The sequence below is a fragment of the Pongo abelii genome, chromosome 1, assembly GCF_028885655.2.
Source record: "Pongo abelii isolate AG06213 chromosome 1, NHGRI_mPonAbe1-v2.0_pri, whole genome shotgun sequence".
In the NCBI taxonomy this organism is placed as follows: domain Eukaryota; kingdom Metazoa; phylum Chordata; class Mammalia; order Primates; family Hominidae; genus Pongo; species Pongo abelii.
In genome coordinates, this window is record NC_071985.2 from 118,115,073 (window position 1) to 118,134,518 (window position 19,446).

The window sequence follows — 19,446 nt, forward strand, 5'->3', positions numbered from 1 at the left end:
GACAGAGTCTCGTTATATTGCCCAGGCTGGTCTTGAACTCCTGGCCTCAAGCAATCCTCTTGCCTTGGCCCCCCAGAGTTCCGGGACTGCGGGTGTGAGCCACTGCACCTGATTAATAGACATTTTCTTTTAGGAGAAACACTTAAGAAATTATATGAAAAAATTTCAAACTTTCTCTGTTACTTTGTTCTTCTGTAATGCAGGGTGTTTTCACGATTGTCAAAATGCTATGCAGATACTCTGCTGTAATGAAGAAATCAGATCACTTAAATATTATTCCTTCTTTAATCCCATCTGAATTAGCTATATGTGTTCATTTAACATGTAATTTTTGTACCTGATTTTAACATTCAACAAAAGTCACATCTGTTTCTTGGGTTAGTAACTGTTGATTGGTTCCTTGGGAAATATTCTATTCCACAGTTTTAATTCTTATCAGTTTTCTGCCCCTGCCTCTTTACTATGTGAAAAGTTAAAGACATAGAGGTTTTTTAAAGCTAAACTGATCTCTCTTAGTGAAAAAAAAAATTTAACTGTTTATCTTTCTGTGTATGATGAGGAATATTTTTTTAAAAAGAGTCTTAAAGAACTACTAGGCATCTTGCAGTAGCTCCATCCTCTGGTAGATCATGTTGGCACAACAAAGCAGCCTCCCACATGGCCCAGCAACAACAAATTGTGTGTTAATAGGGAGAAGAATGCAAACACCTTAAGGGATTGCATTTAAGATGTGGTTCTTATAATGGCATTAACAAATATTTAGGAATTATGGATTATAGAGTTTAATGAGACCCAGGGAGGCTTTACAGTGCTTTCGATTTCATGCCTCAATATTTTATGTATTATGTATTTCAAGTACTCAAAGCTTGTTCTGTATCTGATTGTAGGTGATGGGATCTAACTTTTCCCTTTCTAATATTTTTTCTGAAGGTTTTTGGAGAAGTGAGGAGAAAAAAATGATTATGAATTCTTAATTGTCAGGCAGGAACAAACCATGACAGCATTTCTACCTGTGACCCTCCTTGGATTAAATCTTTTTAGGATGTCCCTTATGCAATACAAATTTTGGCTTTGGAGTATCTTCTAGAACAACATTCTATAAGAAAGTCCGTTTTCATTTATTTCCCCTTTAATGCCTCCAGCTGTCCCTGGAAGGGAAAGTGCTTCACAGTTTCACCTCACTGATCTAGTCCATTTGCCTCTTCCCCACTCTTCCTTTCCTTCCCTGCTGTGGAAGCCTGTGTGGGATTGTTTGCTAGAGTACATTTCCTACTGCCTTTATTGTTTGTGTTGTGTGTACAGCAGTATGATTTCCATCATTTCTTAGGAAGAATATTCTACAGTATTTCTTGTAACTAGAAGGCTCTTCTTCCTAGCTTATGACAGAAATTTAAATTTATCACTTTATCGCTTAGTTTTAGAACAGTTCTCTTTCCTTTATACTTGAATATACTTTTGATTCTACTTTTCAAATGCAAATTAATAATTATGCTATTTTGGGTCATTATGTAACCCAAATATATATTTATTTCCATACATCTTTCCTATAGCCCTTAGTACTTTTTAATTTTAGATTCTCTTATTTGTTTTTTGTAATGGTAATATTTAAGAACATTGGCAATTTTTCACTTGAATTACAGCGATAAAAATCTTTAAGAGCACAAACTCATCCAAAAATGTGGTAATAATCTGTGTTTTGGAAGCATATGTTTCTTGCATGTTTTTTGGGGGGTAGATGGTTGGCAGGGGACAGTGGTTTGCACTGGACTGATTCACTGCCTGTCGATTGCCAGGATGGCTAGAGAAACAAGGACAAAAGAGAATACAAGAGCATTTTTCTCAGGCAACTTTATTGGTTGTTATCATATATAATGTTCCTAACTTGTAATTCTAGGCATTAAGTATGTTAAATCAGGACTAATACTTAAGAAAAGCTTGGAATTTTAAGAAAAAAGAAAAGTATTTATAGAAAAACTGATCAATTCCTCCTTTTAATAGTACCTGTTGATCAGCTCCAAATCTTTCCTCTTTTTTACTGCATTCTGTGTGTGTCTCCTGTCTGTCTCTCTCACACACACACATCTCTCCCAGCAGCAAAGAAAAATTTCTAATGAGTAATACTTATGAAATGGAGAGAAGCAATTATATAACAATTTAAAAATAAATGGTCTGGATTTTACTTGCTTGAGAAATAGATTGATGAGTGGAAGAAAAAACATAGTTTTTGTATTTGAGTATATTTGGCTCTCCTAATTTTATGACCTATTTCTGAAATAAATTATAATGTTAGTACTCTTAGACTATTCCCTTTGACAAAAACTTTCTAAGTGTGTTTATCTGCTCCTTGGGAAGAATTTCTGGGAGCAGAAATAACTATGCCTCACCCTGCCTTTCAGATAAATGAGTGTTCCACTTCCTACTCCAGGCAAGTGAAAACTTGAGTTTAATAGTAAAGGCTTGATCACTATACAAAGGGCAATAGCCACATTTCCTGCATGTTGTGACATGGAGTGACAAGGAATCTAAAAGTCTGTGCTGGGTTCATCCAATATCCTTTCCCGCTTTCCTTCCCCATGTTATGTGAACTTGGTATTAGAACAACATATCATCTAATTAAAGATCATCATTTTAAATCCAAAATTCAAAAAGGTAAAGGTTTCTATTTATAAAATAGGTCTTTTCTCTGAATAAGAATCCCTAATAGATTAATGTCATCAAACTGTGAAACTTTTGGGTGTTGGTCTTAATTTGTATTTTTCTGGTCTTTTTTCAGCTTGTATTGAAAATAGATGACATATTTGAATCTAAAAGAGGGAAGAAGAAGGTAAAGTTACATTCTTACACTGGAAAAGAATTACCTCCGACAAAAGGTAAGGATTGTTTTCCGTTCCAGCTATCCTGTAGCTGTCAGGATATGAGAGGAGAATCCCCATATAACTTAATGTTTGATGTGTATTAAAAATTTTGGGCCCAGGCACAGTGGCTCACGCCTGTAATCCCAGCACTTTGGGAGGCAGAGGCGGGCGGATCATGAGGTCAGGAGATCGAGACCATCCTGGCTAACACGGTGAAACCCCATCTCTACTAAAAATACAAAAAATTAGCCGAGTGTGGTGGCAGGTGCCTGTAGTCCCAGCTACTCGGGAGGCCGAGGCAGGAGAATGGTGTGAACCTGGGAGGCGGAGCTTGCAGTGAGCCGAAATCGCACCACTGCACTCCAGCCTGGGCGACAGAGCGAGACTCTGTCTCAAAAAATAAAAAATAAAAAATAAAAAAATAAAAATTTTGGTTTACTTTCCTGTTATCCCACTTAAGCATAAACTTCAAGATAAGGGGTTGTTTCTCAAATCCATTTTATTTAATTCTGTGCCAAGTAATAACTATTGGATGAACAAATAAATAAATGAAAAAATATCATAAACCATTGAGACCAAATTTCATAGACAAATTGAATCACTGTTACTTTGATTTATAATCATTTATCAGTATAGACTCTTTTGTTGTAGGTAGGAAAACATTAGTCTTTTTTTTTTTTTGTCTGAGGATATTTTAATATTTGTCAATCTTTGTTCTTCAGACTGGATAATTTATATTGATTTATCTGTTTGTTTGTTTTTTTGACTGAAGGTATGTGGTACTCAACTTGTAGTCATTTAATAAGTTTTATCCTGGCTGGGCGTGGTGGCTTACGCCTGTAATCCCAGCACTTGGGAGGCCGAGGCAGGCAGATCACAAGGTCAGGAGTTCCACAGCAGCCTGATCAACATGGAGAAACCTCTCTCTACTAAAAATACAAAAATTAACTGGGCGTGGTGGCGCGTGCCCATAATCCCAGCTACTCAGGAGGCTGAGGCAGGAGAATCACTTGAACCCAGGAGGCGGAGGTTGCAGTGAGGTGAGATCGCACCACTGCACTCCAGCCTGGGTGACAGAGTGAGACTCCATCTCAAAAAAGAAAAAAAAATATGTTTTATCCTTCAGATGCCTAGATAAAACTTATATTGTTAATTAAGAAATTGTCAACATTCATAATAAATCATTAGAACTTTCTTAAAAACTTATGCAAGATTCTTAACTTGGTTGTCTGGGGATATGGTTTGGCTGTGTCTCCACCCAAATCTCAATTTGAATTGTATCTCCCAGAATTCTCATATGTTGTGGGAGGGACCCAGGGGGAAGTAATTGAATCATGGGGGCCGGTCTTTCCCATGCTATTCTCGTGATAGTGAATAAGTCTCACGAGAACTGATGGGTTTATCAGGGGTTTCTGCATTTGCTTCGTCTGATTTTCTCTTGCTGCCACCATGTAAGCAGTGCCTTTTGCCTCCCACCATGATTCTGAGGCCTCCCTAGCCATATGGAACTGTAAGTCGAGTTCAGCCTCTTTTGCTTCCCAGTCTCGGGTATGTCTTTTTTTTGAGATGGAGTTTCGCTCTTGTTGCCCAGGCTGGAGTGCAATGGCATGATCTCAGCTCAGTGCAACCTCCATCTCCTGGGTTCAAGGGATTCTCCTGCCTCAGACTCCCAAGTAGCTGGAATTACAAACGCCTGCCACCACGCCCGGCTAATTTTTTGTATTTGTAGTAGAGACGGGGTTTCATCATGTTGGCCAGGCTGATCTCGAACTCCTGACCTCAGGTGATCCACCACCTCAGCCTCTCAAAGTGCTGGGATTACAGACGTGAGCCACCATGCCCAGCCTTGGGTACGTCTTTATCAGCAGTGTGAAAATGGACTAATGCATCTGGCAAATATGTAGAATTTAGCAGTTTTTGTTTATAAGTTCCTTAGTGAGAAACAACAGCTAAGTCATAGCAGAGGAGAATGTTTCTTCTTTTTGCAGACTTCTAAAGACAGAATTTTCTTTTTTTTTTTTTCTTTTTGATACAGAGTCTCACTCTGTCACCCAGGCTGGAGTGCAGTGGTGCAATTTCACCTCACTGCAACCTCTGCCTTCTGGATTCAAGTGATTCTCCTGCCTCTTTCTCCTGAGGAGCTTGGGATTACAGGCACACGACACCACGCCCAGCTAATTTTTTGTATTTTTAGTTGAGATGGGATTTCACCATATTGGCCAGGCTGATCTTGAACTCCTGACCTCCAATGATCCACCTGCCTGGGCCTCCCAGAGTACTAGGATCACAGGCATGAGCCACCACATCTGACCAGAATTTTCTTTTTGTTTCTTTTTCTTTCTTTCTTTCTTTTTTTTTTTTTTTTTTGAGATAGTCTTGCTCTGTCGCCCAGGCTGGAGTCCAGTAGCGTGATCTCGGCTCACTGCAAGCTCCGCCTCCCGGGTTCATGCCATTCTCCTGCCTCAGCCTCCCAAGTAGCTGGGATTACAGGTGCCCACCACCACGCCCGGCTAATTTTTTGTATTTTTAGTAGAGACAGTGTTTCACCATGTTAGCCAGGATGGTCTCGATCTCCTGACCTCGTGATCCGCCCACCTCAGCCTCCCAAAGTGCTGGGATTACAGGTGTGAGCGACTGCGCCCAGCCCCCAGCCAGAATTTTCTTAATTACTCTTAAAAACCTATTTTATATTCTAACAACTTACTATATGAAAATAAAATCTTCTGGGTTACGTCTTAAGTCTCTTTCCTGCTGTGTACTGATTAAAATCAAGTGGTCACTGTTTTTAACATGAGTTTTCATAATTTGAGAGGCAATTACTAAAACATGTTTCAATCTTCTCTGGGGAAGAAATACTTTTGGTCATTGTTATTAATAGTAGCTACCATTTGTGGAATGAAGTAATAGTTTCTTTACATACTTTGTCTCATGTATAACGTATGACAACACTAGGAGGTAGGGACTATTATAATTTTACAAACAAAGAAGCTAAGACAGAGGAGGAAGCATAGATTTGAATCAAGGAGCGTGGCTCCACATAGCTTATCTTTTTCTATCATCAACGGTTAACTTTCTCATAAATCTTGATTTTTAGCAGTTTAATCATCTCTTTTCCGTGTATTTTTTTATCTTCAACAATGGTATTGTCAAAGGTATTTTTGTGTGTTATTTAAAACTAGACATAGAAAATGAAAACTGGTGCCAGATATTGTGCTGCATCCTTTCTGATGCATTATTATTAATTTTCTAAATAACTCTGTGGCAGATAGTATTTTCATTGTTTTATAGATAAGGAAATAAATTATACATTGCAAATCACATAAATTATCATACACTGGGGCCAGGACAAGTGCCTGTAAAACATTAACATTTTCTCAGATTAACAGCAGTCTATTCATAACTACTCTCTTCAGGTTTTTTTTTTTTTTTTTTTTTTTTTTAAGACAGAGTCTTGCTCTGTTGCCCAGGCTGGAGTGCAGTGGTGTGATCTTGGCTCACTGCAACCTCTGCCTCCTGGGTTTAAGCAACTCTCCTGCCTCAGCCTCCTGAGTAGCTGTGATTACAGGCGTGTGCCACCACACCCAGCTAATTTTTGTATTTTTTTTAGAAGAGACAAGGTTTCACCATGTTGGCCAGGATGGTCTCAATCTCTTGACCTCGTGATCCACCTGCCTCGGCCTCCCAAAGTACTGGGATTACAGGCATGAGCCACTGTGCCCAGGTATTTCTAAGTAGGTTATTACCAAGCCCTTAATTTATTTGTATGTCTATGCCTTATGGATTAGGAACATTGTAGTAAATTTGGTTCTAAGACAAGTTTTTGAAGAGCCAAAAATTTGTTTTAACTGTTTTAATGTTGAAAAGAAAAAAAAAATCCTCCAACTTCTAGCCAACTTCTGCTGTCCAAAACAAAAGTAAAGAAAAAAGGAGCAGCCTCTACATTGTAACACCTCACTATGGCTCAAATAAAATAAGCATTTACCTTTACCTGCCTCTGTGACCAACTCCTCCAGGCACCAGAGGAATTTCTCTCATGCCTGAGGATCTCCTGGCTTTATCATCAGAGTTCTCAGATTTTCATTTTCCTCCTTAAGCTTTTGTCTGTATATCAACAATGCCTAATACAATAGATAATTATATTTACCTACTCTGAAGTCCCTGCTAGAGTTTACTGAATATATTCCAACCTAAATATTTCTTCAGTTTTTTTTTTTTTTTCGAGACAGAGTCTCACTCTGTCACACAGGCTGGGGTGCAATGATGCAAACATGGCTCACTGCAGCCTCAACCTCCTGGGTTCAAGCGATCCTCCCACCAGAGCCTTCTTAGTAGCTGGGACCACAGGCTCATGCCCACCACACCCGGCTAATTTTTTATTTTTTGTAGAGGCAAAATCTCACCATGTTGCCCAGCTGGTCTTGAATTCCTGGGCTCAAGCGATCCTTCTGCCTTGGCCTCCCAAAGTGCTGGGATTATAGGCATGAGCCACCATACCTGGCCCTAAATATTTCTTAACTTTCAGTTTTCAGGTATTACAAAATGACTTATCAGCCTTCTTCAATTCTGTCATTATAATTTTGTGTGTTGAAGTCTCATATTAAAAGAGGACAATCTGGTACTTTTTCGATCCCTGTGGATTCTCAATAGATTTTTCTCTTGGCTCATAATCCCGCTAACCTTCATTCATCGTCTTAGAATACATGTCATCAAAACCCATAGATGTGAATATATTAAGCCAATTAAGTGGTCTTTTATAAGGGCTTTTCCGGTTATATTGCCTTTTCTCCCTTTCTTCTCTCTTTTCTTTCTTTCCAAACACTTCCTAAGTTTCTAAGAGGTACCTGGTACTAAGACTATAGATAGGACCAGGAGCTCAGTGTTTGTTTCTTTCTCTGAATAATATTTTATAGTCACACTATACTTTTTGTCATGGTGGTTAATTTTGAGTTATGAAACATGTAATATGCAATATTTAAATAAGCATTTTTTCTGTAACATCTCTTATGTGTCTTTCCCACCTATCTTAAGAATAGGCAGCATTTATTTTAATGTTCTCTTATTCCTTATTATAAGATGAAAAGCCAGAGTTTTCCAAACCTCCTCCTTGCACACCTAGAAAATTTCATGTGCATGCAAATACATTTTCTACACAAATACTCTTATACTATTCAGACTTTGTATGCCTTCTGTTTTAAAAAAGCTTAATTAATGTATTTCAGAGCTCTTTCAGTATCAACACATAGAGATCCACATAGCTGTACTGTATTTCATTGCATAGATGTAAAATTTTATTTAGCTAATAGACAGTTTAGTTGTTTCTAACCTTTTATTTAACCTGTGGATATTTAGAAGTGTGTGTGTGTGTGTGTGTGTGTGTGTGTGTGTGTCTACATAAAACTCTTCAAACAATGCTGCAAATGCATCTTTTACTTACATTTCTATATAAGACTATTTTTGTAGAATAAGTTCCCAGCAGTGAGCTTAATCAAAGAACATATGGATTTAAAATTTTGGCCAGGCATGGTGGCTCACACCTGTAACTCCAGCACTTTGGGAGGCTGAGGTGGATGGATCACTTGACCCCAGGAGTTTGAGACTAGCCTGGGCAACATGACGAAACCCTGTCTCTACAAAAAATACAAAAATTAGCTGGGTGGCCGGGTGCGGTGGCTCACGCCTATAATCCCAGCACTTTGGGAGGCCAAGACGGGTGGATCACGAGGTCAGGAATTCAAGACCAGCCTGACCAACACGGTGAAACCCTGTCTCTACTAAAAATACAAAAATTAGCCCAGCGTGGCAGCACACGCCTGTAATCCCAGCTACTCAGGAGGCTGAGACAGGAGAACTGCTTGAACCCGGGAGGTGGAGGTTGCAGTAAGCCGAGATTGTGCCACTGCACTCTAGCCTGGGTGACAGAGTGAAACTCTGTCTCAAAAAAAAAAAAAAATTAGCTGGGTGTGGTGGCACATGTCTGTAGTCCCAGCCTACTCGGGAGGCTGAGGTAGGGGGGATCAGTTGAGTCCGGGAGGCAGAGGTTGCAGTGAGCCAAGATTGTGCCACTGCACTCTAGCCTCTGCAGCAGAGTGAGACCCTGTCTCAAAAAAAAAAAAAAAAAAAATTATAACTGCTGCCAAATTGTCCCACAAACAGATTGTAACAGCTTGTTTCTACAAACATCATTTGAAAATACCTCTTTCCCCGTAATCTTCATCAATAAATACTATGCTTTATTAAAGCTTTTTATGGCAATATCATGGTTGAAAATGTATGTCTTGTTTATTGTTTTAATTTACATTTATTTCATTATGAATTTGGGCAGTTTTCATGTTTATCAACAACTTATAAATCTTTTTCTATGAATTGCCTATTCCCACCCTTTATTCCTTTTTCTGTTGTGCTTTTTCTTCTTGATTTGTAACAGTTCTTTGAATATTAAGAAACTTAGCCTTGTATCTGCAATGTGTTTACAAATATTTTACCAGTTTATCGTTCACTTTTTGAGTTTAATACTGATTTTTAAATTAGATACAAGTTTATATAATCAAATTTCACTTATGACTTCTAGGCCTTATTTTTTCCCTTTCTTTGTATTTCTATTTTACTTTAACTTTTCAAACTTAATCTAGAAATGTTTCATTTATTTATTTTAAAAGCTTCTTTGTGTGTGTGTGTGTGTGTGTGTTGCCTGTGCTCTCAGAATTATACAAAACACTCCCTTGGGAAAACAAGATAGCCCCTTATCCCCAAAATACTTAAAATCTGATTGGGGAAAGTAAGAATAGTTCAAAACAGTATGAGTACTGTGAATTTGAATTTGGAGTAAAGAGAAGATCAATATGGACTAGAAGTAGTTTAGAGGCACTTAGAGGCATCATAGAAGAGGTAGGCTGACGGTGATAGCTCTCTCCTAGTTCTCATGTTTTCCTGTTATTCTAAATTTATAGTCTGGTTGGTGTTTAGATTCTTGTTTAGCCGTGTTGGTGTTTGCCTTTGATACTTTATTTGGAATATACAAACAACTATGTGGATATAGAAATAGAATCCACTCTGAACTAGACTCCTTAAAACTGGTTTGAAATGCAATTAGTTTCTAGAATTAGGGATGAGAGGGGAGCCGAGGAGTGAAGTAGGGTGTAGGAAGAAGATGTAGTAGAGGAGTTTCCTCTTTGAGCCTTTTACTCTCTTTTGGTAACTATCCCAACTTGATACAACCAAGTGGTTTGGAGAAAGGCTCAGCAGCTTTATTATTCCTTACTCCAAGTCCCCAGGTTTGTGGGTTTACATTGTTCTCATCCTCATGTACTTCCTACTGTTGGACAATACAAATGGAAACTCCTTCTCTCTTTTCAGGTGAAACCAGTGGGAACGAAAGTGATGCTGAGTATCTGCCAAAGAGTGAGTGAGTCAATGGGGCTGCTCCCGTTCTTGTGATGATCGTGGGTTAGGTGGAGTGTCACCTACCTTTGTGACTAAGCATGTTTTTCCCCACATGAAGTTCCATTTTGTAGATGATTTCCTTATTTTCAGAGCCTGTTGAGGTTTGGAGAATTAAACAGTCAGAATTAAACACTGTCAGATGTTTGACAGCATTTAAAGTCTCCCATAGTGGAGTGAGGCAAAACCGTATGGTTCTTATGATGGAATATTCTTAGGGGAGCGGCAGCGAGCTGCATGTCCAGACATATATGCAGTAGTTTCCTGGCAGCCAAAACAGAGTGTGTGAATCATCCTCTGAGCAGTAAATAGCTGATTTTTTTTTTTTTTTTTTTTTTTTTTGAGACGGAGTCTCCCTCTGTCACTCATGCTGGAGTGCAGTGGCGCAAGCTCGGCTCACTGCAACCTCTGCCTCCTGGGTTCAGGCAGTTCTCCTGCCTCAGCCTCCTGAGTAGCTGGGATTACAGGCATGTGCCACCACGCCAAGCTAATTTTTGTATTTTTAGTAGAGACAGGGTTTCACCATGTTGGTCAGGCTGGTCTCGAACTCCTGACCTCGTGATCTGCCTGCCTTGCCCTCCCAAAGTGCTGGGACTACAGGCATGAGCCACTGTGCCCAGCCAAATGTCTGATATTTTATAGCCACTCAAGTGTAATTATTTAAGTAACTTTGATATCTCTGACATTGAAAAAGGAAATATCTATTATTTATAGGCATTTATATTCCAGATTATTGTGCTGTTTACTTTTTAGTAGAATATAGAATGCACCATGCATTTCTGACTCTGTTTGTCCAAGCACTTCATGGTGCTTTCATCCTTCATCTAACAATGATGTTTTCTAGTTATCACAGCAAGTTATCTACTTCCTATTTAAGTGACTGACATACTAAGCCATGGAAAAAGTAGAAGACATGCATTATCAAAGCTGAGTACAGGGTAGTTCCAGTTCCTAATCTGACACCCTAATTTTATGATTAATAGTCTTGTACTCCCTCCACTGGCCTGAATTGCTTTAGGTGTTTGATTCTGTAGCCTGACTGAAGGTGAAATTTAATAATCATCAGGTTCAGCCTAGATGTGTAAAGATGACTAATTTAGGGCTGTTACTACTGAGAAACAGGACCTAAAATTTTCTTGACTTGAACTCAGCCCTTTGAGGTAAGTAAAGCTTTGCCTAGAGCGCTGAATGTACTGGATAATCCTGGGGAGCCATTCCAGGATGCATTTTTTTAAATGTTCTTAATATTTTGATCTATAGTATAACTTCTTTTGGGACAGAATGCATTATATCAAAAAGAAAGGAAAGACAATTAGAGGTTGAGTCTATCAGTGGCTCAGAATGACACATAAGCAAATCACTGGGACGTGTAGACTATTTCTTCTGCAAGTCCACAGTTTCCTTCAGTGGGGACCACCCCAGATTGCTCAAAATTTAGAGATAAATGAGAATAGAGGATAGATGCTATCCAGTTTTAATTGGTATTGCTATGACTGTTTAAATAATATGCTTCCATAATTTTATTCTTTTGAGAAAGTCAGCTAATGGATGTCTTCTTCCACTTAATTTTTTTCTCTTGCGTCTAGCACCATTTACTGATACAAGCATATATTCATTGTTAGTAATATGTGGCAAGGAGGGAAGGGAACTGAACAGTTTCTTCAATGTGAGGATAATTTTTATTTTAATTTATTCAAATTCACCCCTTTCTGTACTTAGGACTCAATTATTTTATCAAATCTCTGCCCCCTGCCCCCTGCCACCTGCCACCTGGCACCCTGTGATTTCATGGCATTCCTAGCAGTAGCATCTGTTGTCAGTCTAGCACTTTTTCGTGACATTTTCCGTGTGTCCTGGTGTGATGCCATGAAAGATGGGATAGCATAGATTATTTGTTGGGACATACATAAGTATTGGTTGGGACATGGAATGTCAGTCCCATTGCTGGCCAGAAGTGGAGTGAGGGCCCCGCACACTTGTGAGGGTCTGCACTTATTCCCCCTAGTATGTCACAGCCCTAACAGGTATGTCTATGTGGCAGATGCTAGTTATTCAACATTCATTCAGCAGTGACTGTGTGAAGATTAATCCTGTGTGGGTCATGACCTCTGGGTGCTGGAAGGAAGGTAGGGCTACAGAGAAAAAGCATTGCTCCATGATTTCATTACAGATCGCCATAAACGCTTAGCACAACTGCAACAGTCTTCCAAGAGGAATCCTCACTACCAGACCTTGGAGCGGGATCTTATTGAATTACAGGAGCAGCAGCTGTTTGAACTTTTTGTGGTGGTGTCTCTACAGAAGAAACCATCAGGAATAAGCTATATTCCCCAGGTCATACAACAATTCCCTGGCAAGGTAGGTTCAAGGAGGCCAAGAGGCATTCAGGAATGTTCATGTGTCTCTGTGTACATTTATTTCCTGTCCTCTTGGTTTTTGTTATCTCAACCAGTTTTTACTAATACTGTACTTGTGGTAGGATCTGGTGGCTTTGAAAACATCTTATGTTAGGCATGAGCTGCAACCCAGCAAAACAAACCAAAACAAAACAAGCTCATTTTCCTAGTTAGTTTTTTTAATTTTTGGCTCTGCCATTTAATAATCTTTAACAAGTTACAAAACCTTAGTTTTCTCATTCTTAAGGAGGGGAATAATAAATGTGACAGAATAGGGTAGTGGTTTAGAGCATGGACTCTGTGTGAAAGCTCTGCATTTCCCACTTACTAGTTCCATGACTTTAAGCAGTTACTTTTCTTTTACTTTTTTTTTTTTTTTTTTAAGACGGAGTCTCGCTCTGTTGCCCAGGCTGGAGTGTAGTGGTGCAGTTTTGGCTCACTGCAACCCTGCAACCTCCACCTCCCAGGTTCAAGCCTCTTGAGTAGCTGGGACTACAGGCATGTGCTACCATGCCCAGCTAATTTTTATGTTTTTAGTAGAGACAGGGTTTCACCATGTTGGCCAGGGTAATCTAGAACTCCTGACCTCAAGTGATCCACCCACATCAGCCTCCCAAAGTGCTGGGATTACAGGCGTGAGCCACCACGTTGTGTCTTAGTTGTTTAATTTGTAAAATGGGGATAATTACAATAGTATCTACCCCTCTGAGTCATAGTGAGGATTAAATAAGCTAATTTATATAAGGCACTTAGAACAGTGTCTGGCATATAGTAAGCTCAATATGATGTTATCCATTATTAGTAAGGATTTAGTGAGATAATGTATATAAAGTGCTAATGCCATCCCTGGCACATAGTATGTACTCGATAAATGTATTAATTTTTGGTAGCCATTATTATTAACAATAATATTTGGTTTCTCTACCTTTTTTAAAAAAATTGTTCATTCATTTAATCAAATATTTTAAAAATACCTAATATTTGCCAGGATTAGATGATGGGAGTACTACTGAAAAAGATCTTCTTAGTCTCTGTTTCATAGAGCTTATTGAGCCTGTGAACCAGTTAAGCCCACAGACATGGTTGGGTTTCTTTTGCTTTGCATAGTGTTTGTGTAAAAGTAACAACAATAATTTTTGTTGCCAACATTTAACAATCAAATTTCACATACAAATCTGTATTTCTGCCTTTTCCTGAGAAACTGGAAAGACTGCCAACACAGCCTGCATTCCTAAGTGTCAGGAATGGGTTGAAGCTTAATAAGGAGCAGGACTTCAGAGCAGGTGACCAGTGTAGTTACATAAGGCCCTCACTCAGAAGGGCCCTGTGTGTAGGGTTTAATGATCTGCAGTCACCATCTTGAAATGCTAAATAATTTTATCTTTGAATTTGTGTTTTGTAAATGAAGTCCGATAGGAAAACTGGGCATGTGCCAAGGTCTTAAAGCCCGAGTTCATGCATGGTGTCACCTTCTGCTGCTTCCCTAGGATGAGTTCTCTTGTTGTCCTGTTCTCCACTGCCCGATTCCCTGGGCCCTAGCAAGTGCCCTTTCTATCCCTACTCAGTGACTACTGCCACTTTCTCCCCCTGGCTGGGCACAGGCATTGAGAGGGTTAGGATCAGACCAGCATTGCCCTGCAACATCTCCAGGCAAGGCATGGAGCAGCTTTCCCTAGCCTGGGTTGGTGGTGCCACTTGTGGGTGACTTTTTGGAGATTGCTCAACTGCTGTGGGTTGGAATGGTGGCCCCCATGGGAAGGGGAGATGCCTGGCTTAACTTCCCAACCCCTAGTCGAAACACAGAGTCTCAATTCTGCAGCTACCCAGAGAGGAAACCCAGCACCTTGTGGGCCACTTGTGTACCAGATTGCAGACTGCAGCACCTGGGTGTCTGGGAGAGTCTACACTCACCCCCAGGATCCTCATGTCTGAGGGAGTATGACATTAAATAGCAAATAAAAACTCCATTACAGAGGCCACAGAAGAAAAGATGTTTTATATTTAATTTTTTCTGCTTTTTGAAAAAGGGGCTCCACATTTTCATTTTCCATTATGCTCTCTGAATTATGTAGTTTTCCTTAGTAAGGAGTGATCCCTTTAATAGGGACATTTACTCACTGTCCTGCTTATTACTTGGACCACTTCTTTCATTTCAGTTATCTGCTTGGCCACTTTAGGACTTTTGGGTTTATAAGCCTGAGTTACATGTTTCACTAAAAAAGCTGGTGAAGTACAACTGTACTGGAATCTAAGAGACATTTCCTGCATGGATTCTCATTTTCAAAAAGTCCTCAAAAATATCCCTACAGTAAATAATCAGTAAGTTTAATTTCTCATAAAATTTCTCAATGTAGCCTGAAAGTACAATGTCACAGCACTGTTAAGTGACCCAGAATGGCTACATAGTTTGTTTTTTTTTAAGAAATTAAAGGAGCCGTGCACAGTGGCACATGCTTGTAATCCCAGCTAGTTGGCCAGCTGAGACACGAGGATCACTGGAGCACAGGAGTTTGAGGCCAGCCTGGGCAACATAGCAAGACCTCCTTCTCAACAACAACAAAAAAGAAATTAAAGGGGAGATCATTTTTATTAGTTATCTGAAGGCAATATGGTAATTAGACTTAAGGGCTTTTTTTGTAGAGGACAGGTCATACTAATTTCTAAATGTCTGGTTTACTGAAATTTAGACTGTCCTATAAGTACAGTACCAGATTTATGCAAAAGGGTCTTCTATGCTAAAATTTTACAAGAAGTTGCAAACCAGCAATTAGGTAGCAAAGATTCTATGCTAAAGGAAATGATTATATATGGGGTGGATTCTCAAAATAATATCTTTTCTTTTTTCTTTTTTTGAGACAGGTTTCTCTCTGTCACCCAGGCTGGAGTGCAGTGGTGCAATCATGCCTCACTGCAGCCCCATCCTCCCAGGCTCAAGAAATCCTCTCACCTCTCAGCCTCCCGAGTAGCTGGGACTACAGGCATGTGCCACCACACCCAGCTAACTTTTGTATTTTTTGTAGAGATGGGGTTTCACTATGTTGCCCAGGCTGGTCTCCAACTCCTGGGCTCAAGTGATGCTCCCACCTTGGGCTCCCAAAGTGCTGGGATTACAGGCATCAGTCAGTGCATCTGGCCGTATCTTTTCTAAATAACATTCATCTACCATTTCAAAGCTTCTTTGATTATTGTTTGGAAAGTGTCTTGAGCTGACTAGGTTTTTGTTCTCAGTACATTGAAGAATGGATTTTTATCTTATGTCCCATGGTTCATAAAAATACTGGGTTCCCATTAGTGTGTGAATCCTGAATTAAGATTTTACCTCTTGATAGGAAACTTTTCACTAATCTCTCTTACAGTAGATGCTGAGATATCCACAGATACCATTTCTAAGTAAAAACAGGATTCTTTTTTCTTAGTAACTCTGTTCTCAGTGCGTCTTCAGTGATTTCCAGAATTGACTTTTTAATTTTGTTAAGCAGTACATAACCATGCTGAGGCTTATCAGCAACTGCTCAGGCTTATCAGAGACCTTTTTTCCTGAGATGAGGCTGAGTTTTTTATTTCTATTCCCCACTTACATAGTATAATTTAAGTCACCTGTGGTGTTATCTTTTTTAGGATGATCATGGCTATAAGCAGTCCAAAGACATGGAAGAGAGGCTTAAAGTTATCCCAAAATTTTGTTTTCCTGATTCAAAGGACTGGATGCCAACCTCAGAACTCAAGAGGTAAATGGGCTAATTTTATCTGATTTCTATTCATTAGAACTGCAAAAATAAATCAGAGTATTTGAGAAATGGGTAGAGCCATTTTTAGTGAAGCTATGTGAATACTGTGGCAAGTTAAGGATGTGGTGGGAGGAAAGGAAGAAGCAGAATTAGAACATTTCCTATGTGGGGCTTAAAAAAAAAACATGGAATAATTTCAGTGTCAAAAGGAAAACAAATTTGAGAGTCTCTTCAGTTTGCCAGTTCTACAAAAAAAAAAGTTCTATTTTACATACAATCAGAAATGCTCCCAAGTGGACAGAAAATGAAAAAAGACTTGGATTTTGAGACTCAACCTAGAAACAGAGATAAAACAGAGCAATGTCTTCATCTTCATCTTCGTTCTTCTTCAAATTAACAGAATAATCCACAGCCCAGCTTTTATGTTCCTCTGTGGAACCTGTACAAAGGGAGGCTCCAGTTTGGGAAGTGTAGTGTATTAAGAAAGGAAGTATTAAAGAATTTCTTCCAGGTATCTAGAGGAAATTACTACTTTTAATTAAAAAACTATCATAATCTCTGAATTCTGCTTGTAAATATTAATAGATGCCTGCTTTGTTCAAAACTATAATTATTGATGATGCCATTTAGTTTGAAAAGCTTCATTCATTGAACCATATCACATGGTAATGACCTTCTGGATAATAGCCTCAGCTGTTGCTTAAATAGCTCTGCACTTCAACTTCACGTTGCCTCCAGACTAAGCTACTATCTCTCATAAGCAGTTTAGCCTGATTGACACTCTCATCTCTCAGCCATCACTGTTGATGCTCTTGTGTTGTCAGTTGCACTGCTACCTTTATAAACAGCGCCTTTCATAGTGGCCTGGCTGCTCTGTGGCTGGCTTTTCCCCACGAGTTATATATGTTTATTCTAGAGTATTTGGGAAACACCGAAGAGTAAATAAAAAGCAGAAATTACAGATCACTGGCAGTCTGGTTACTGAAAGGTAATCACTGTAAATATTTTGGCATATTCCCTTCCAATCTTTATTTTTAGCCAAATACAGACATGTATATATTGTTCAAGTTTGGATTTAGGCCAGGTGCAGTGGCTCACACCTGTAATCCTAGCACTTTGGGAGGCTAAGGTGGGAGGATCATTTGAAGCCAGGTTTGAGACCATCCTGGGCAACATAGCAAGTCCCTGTCTCTACAAAAAATACCAAAAGAACTAGCCAGACATGGTGGTGTGCAGTAGTTACTCAGGAGGCTGAGGCAGGAGGATCACTTGAGCCCAGGAGTTCAAGGTTGCAGTGAGCTATGATTGTGCCACAGCACTCCAACCTGGGCAACAGAGCAAGACTCTGTCCAAAAAAAATAATAATAATAAAAGGAAGGAAGGAAGGGAGGGAGGGAGGAAAGAAGGAAGATAATAAATCTGTCTTCAGAAAATTAAGTTCTGTTCAGTGAGACCCAGTCTCTTAAAAAAAAAAAAATTGGACTTGGCCAGGTGCTGTGGCTCACGCCTGTAATCCCAGGCCGAGGCGGGTGGATCACCTCAGGTCAGGAGTTTGAGACCGGCCTGGCCAACATAGTGAGACCCCATCTCTACTAAAAATAAAAAATTAGCTGGGTGTAGTGGCACATTCCTGTAGTCCCAGCTACTCGGGAGGCTGAGGCAGGAGAATTGCTTGAACCCAGGAGGCGGAGGTTGCAGTGAGCAGAGATCGTGCCACTGCACTCCAGCCTGGGCGACAGAGTGAGACTCCGTCTCAGAAAAAAAAAATGGACTTATTTGATTATTGAGTCTGAGTTTCTTTCTTGGGCATATTTAGGTTTTCATTTTGTAAATTATCAACGCATATCTTTTGCCCATGTTTCTAATGAGGAGTTGATATTTGTCCTAATAATTTTTACATATTAAGGATATCATCCTTTGCCTATCACTGCTCTATACAGCCTCTCAGAACTAAAGAGAAGAATTTGGAACTGAGAAATGACATTATCAAAAGTCTTTGTAGCTTACCTATCTGTTTGACTAAATTGGGCATTCAACAAAAGGAAAATAAGGCCAGGTGCAGTGGCTCGTGTCTATAATCCCAGCACTTTGGGAGGCCGAGGCAGAAGGATTATTTGAATCCAGGTGTTTGAGACCAGCCCTGTAAAGATAGTGAGACCTTATCTCTACACAAAATTAAAAGATTAGTGGGGCATGGTGGCACACATCTGTAGTTCCAGCTACTTGGAAGGCTGAGGTGGGAGGATCACTTGAGCCCCAGGAGGTCAAGGCTGCAGTGAGATCTGTTTGCACCACTGCACTCCAGCCTGGGCAACAGAGTGAGACTGTCTTAAAAAATAAAAATAAAATTTAAATGAAAATAACCCTGATTAATACCTAGAGTGGATTAATAAGAAAACAAAAGGAACCAACATCAACAGCTTATCTCATACCTATTCTCTCACTCCAGTACAAAGCAAGATATTCTTAAGGCCTGGGCATTCCTTAGGAGGAGTGTGACTTGCAATGAATGTAATATTATGCCTCCTCTTAGATCACTTGAAAACTTGGACTCTAGTTTTCAATTGTTTGTTCCATGGAGAATGCCATAAGTGGTTGTTTGGATCCTAACTAGATCACAAAATGACTACTGTTGGACTCTAGTTTTCAATTGTTTCTTCCATGGAGAATGCCATAAGTGATTGTTTGGATCCTAAACTAACTATTGGCTCTTTTTTCAGTGAAACATTCTCCTTTGTCTTGACTGGTGAAGATGGAAGCCGGTGGTTTGGTTACTGTAAGAAGCTCTTGGTAAGTATCAGATTTGTGTGACAGACAGGGTTGGTCAAGGAACAATTGAGTCAGAGTAGGAACTTCAGAAACACTATCTCTAGATGAGTTTGAGGGATGCTCAATGATCTGTGTATTAAGGAAGCTGTATTAGCTTTAAACAGCAAGAGCAAGGTGGGGGTTAACCATGGAGTGTTCTAGAAGAGAAGGGGTATGGATTTATTTTATTTGTTTATAATAGAGGAAGTAACTGATGACATA

General features: G+C 39.5%; 1 protein-coding gene across 4 annotated transcripts in view; it reads left to right on the top strand.

Annotated features, from left to right (window-relative positions):
* DENND2C (DENN domain containing 2C) overlaps positions 1-19,446 on the top strand; it is an 89,204-nt gene that overhangs the window by 48,722 nt on the left and 21,036 nt on the right. For all 4 annotated transcript variants that reach the window (XM_024239340.3, XM_054553859.2, XM_054553864.2 and 1 more), the window contains 5 exons: positions 2,774-2,870; positions 10,209-10,253; positions 12,463-12,650; positions 16,307-16,416; positions 19,137-19,206. In XM_024239340.3, coding sequence (XP_024095108.1) covers positions 2,774-2,870; positions 10,209-10,253; positions 12,463-12,650; positions 16,307-16,416; positions 19,137-19,206 — 510 coding nt within the window. The remainder of the gene's footprint in view (positions 1-2,773; positions 2,871-10,208; positions 10,254-12,462; positions 12,651-16,306; positions 16,417-19,136; positions 19,207-19,446) is intronic.